At 34.1% G+C, this 2,150-nt stretch overlaps 1 protein-coding gene across 1 annotated transcript in view; it reads left to right on the forward strand.

The window, feature by feature from the left end:
- The window catches only part of RELCH (RAB11 binding and LisH domain, coiled-coil and HEAT repeat containing), a 145,286-nt gene that overhangs the window by 78,076 nt on the left and 65,060 nt on the right, over window positions 1-2,150 (forward strand). The window contains exon 11 of the mRNA XM_023733945.1: window positions 511-623. Coding sequence (XP_023589713.1) covers window positions 511-623 — 113 coding nt within the window. The remainder of the gene's footprint in view (window positions 1-510; window positions 624-2,150) is intronic.

Genomic DNA, 2,150 nt, shown 5'->3' on the forward strand with positions numbered 1-2,150 from the left:
TGGGGCTTCCATGACCTTTCCCTGTACAGGTTGTGCTAGTTTCCCCTGTATTGTGTACTGTCTCACCCTTCACCCAAGATCTGGTGAGGTAGTTTTGAAAAATCCATTGAAAACCCTGGGGAGCACAGTTCTACTCTGACAAACATGGAGTCGCCTTGGGTTGGAATCGACTCAATGGCAACTGAAAAACAATTGAAATTACTCTATCAGCTTATCACGTTATGTAATGTTATTTAAGCGTAAAAGCTAGTGGACCCTTGGGAAGTACTGGATTAAAACACAAGGTTAGTTGAATCTTAACTCTATTACATTGTCATTTGCACCTTCAGTCAACACTTAATGTTTTCAGTGTTTTCTTTTGAGTTATCAACCTTACAAAATTAAAATTTGTTGTATTTTATGTTTAGATTTATTTCACTTTAAATTTCCATTTAAGAATACTCTGGGGGAAAAAAGAATATTCTGCAATATATTTTTACTTTCAATTTTTCCACCCTCATATTTCTTTAGGAGTTGATCCCCCTCATATTGTGTACAGCATGTCTGCATCCTGAGCCTAAAGAAAGAGATCAGCTTCTCCACATACTTTTCAATTTGATCAAGAGGCCAGATGATGAGCAAAGGTAGGTATGAGTACTTCATTGGAAATAAATACAGTGTTGACTTAATAATTTTATTAACTTGGCACCAAGATTAGCATTTTAATTTAATTCTTTCCCAGCAATCTAAGTGGCATTGGAATGTTCCACCATCATGGTATGGATGAAATGCATTTCAAACTATACTGTTGTCATCAAGTTGTCTTTCCTCCCTACTCTCTTTTTTAAGGTGACCTGGAATTTACCACAGTAGTAAGCAGATAATAGAGAACTCACTCTGGGAAATTTAACTGATGCATAATAAGTAAAACCTGAAACAAAAATGGCTTTTAAAATATGTGCAAATCCTACTAAGATGAGAGTTCTTATAACATACTGACAACTTTTATTGTTTTAGTCTCTGAAAAACACTTCAACACCTATTCTTCTTGCAATGTTAATAGTTTCTCAAGGCTGCTAGACAGAAATAGTTACTGAAGGATATTATCTGAATAATCTTGTATTTCTGAGGGAATGATTCACATTAAAATGATATTAAATTTTAGTATATTTTCTTCCTTTCAAAATACATAAGTATTACCTTATTCTGCTCTGAAATTACGGGATAGTTACTTCTAATTTGAAAATTAGGTCTTCTATTAAACACGTCTCTCATTTCTAGTAGAAAGAAGTATCCTAGTAGTTAATGATTAGGTTATGTCCAAACCCTGTCCATAATGGAGAGGGAACAGACAGTATGAGGGTCTCTTAATAGGTGTTAGATGTGTGGTACAGGCAAATTATATAGTGGCTAGAAGACAACTCTTCCTCTGTCCTCCAAGTGCAACAAGCCACAGGAAGAATGTGTAACAGAAAACTGGAGCATACCTTGTCAACCCTCAGGCAATTTGATGTTCCCAAGTTTGAGGTCCAGTCTCCCTCATAGAAACAGATTTTTAGAGATGCCTCACCAGATCTCCCTACATATATTCTAAGTGCTGTTTTTAATGAGTACTAAGACCTACAAAGACAGAAAGTAAAACCTTGTTAAGTTCTGATCTACCTTACCTATTAAGGTTTACCTTATAACGAGATGTTCCCACGAGAAAGCAAGTGGAGTTTATTTTTTAAGGCCTTATTTGTTGAAAGGGAGGACTTCTCGTTTAAGGTGGTGGTATAAAAATCATATGTTCATGTCAAAACTATTAGAAATGAGAAGACTTTATATGTAGATGAGAATTTGATCTCAAGTGTAGTAGGGTGCTTTACACATAAAAGCAATAAAGGAAATCCCAAAGATGTGATTGTAAAAATTTAAGACTTGTGGAAAAAAGCGAGGTATAGTGTAACATATAAAATATGCTGCCTTTAGTGTAAGAAAGGAGAAATTTATATAAACAACTTCTAGAAAAAATTAATAATAAAGGTCTAGGAGGAGTCATATGGGGCAAAGAAGTGAGTATACATCTTCATATTTTGTTGTTTGAACGATACAAGTGTATTACTATTTTTAAAATATTAAAAACAAATTTAAGATATCAAAAAATCATCATAACTGAGACTAAGTTAATG

The sequence above is a fragment of the Trichechus manatus genome, unplaced genomic scaffold, assembly GCF_000243295.1.
Source record: "Trichechus manatus latirostris isolate Lorelei unplaced genomic scaffold, TriManLat1.0 scaffold00063, whole genome shotgun sequence".
Classification (NCBI taxonomy): Eukaryota; Metazoa; Chordata; class Mammalia; order Sirenia; family Trichechidae; genus Trichechus; species Trichechus manatus.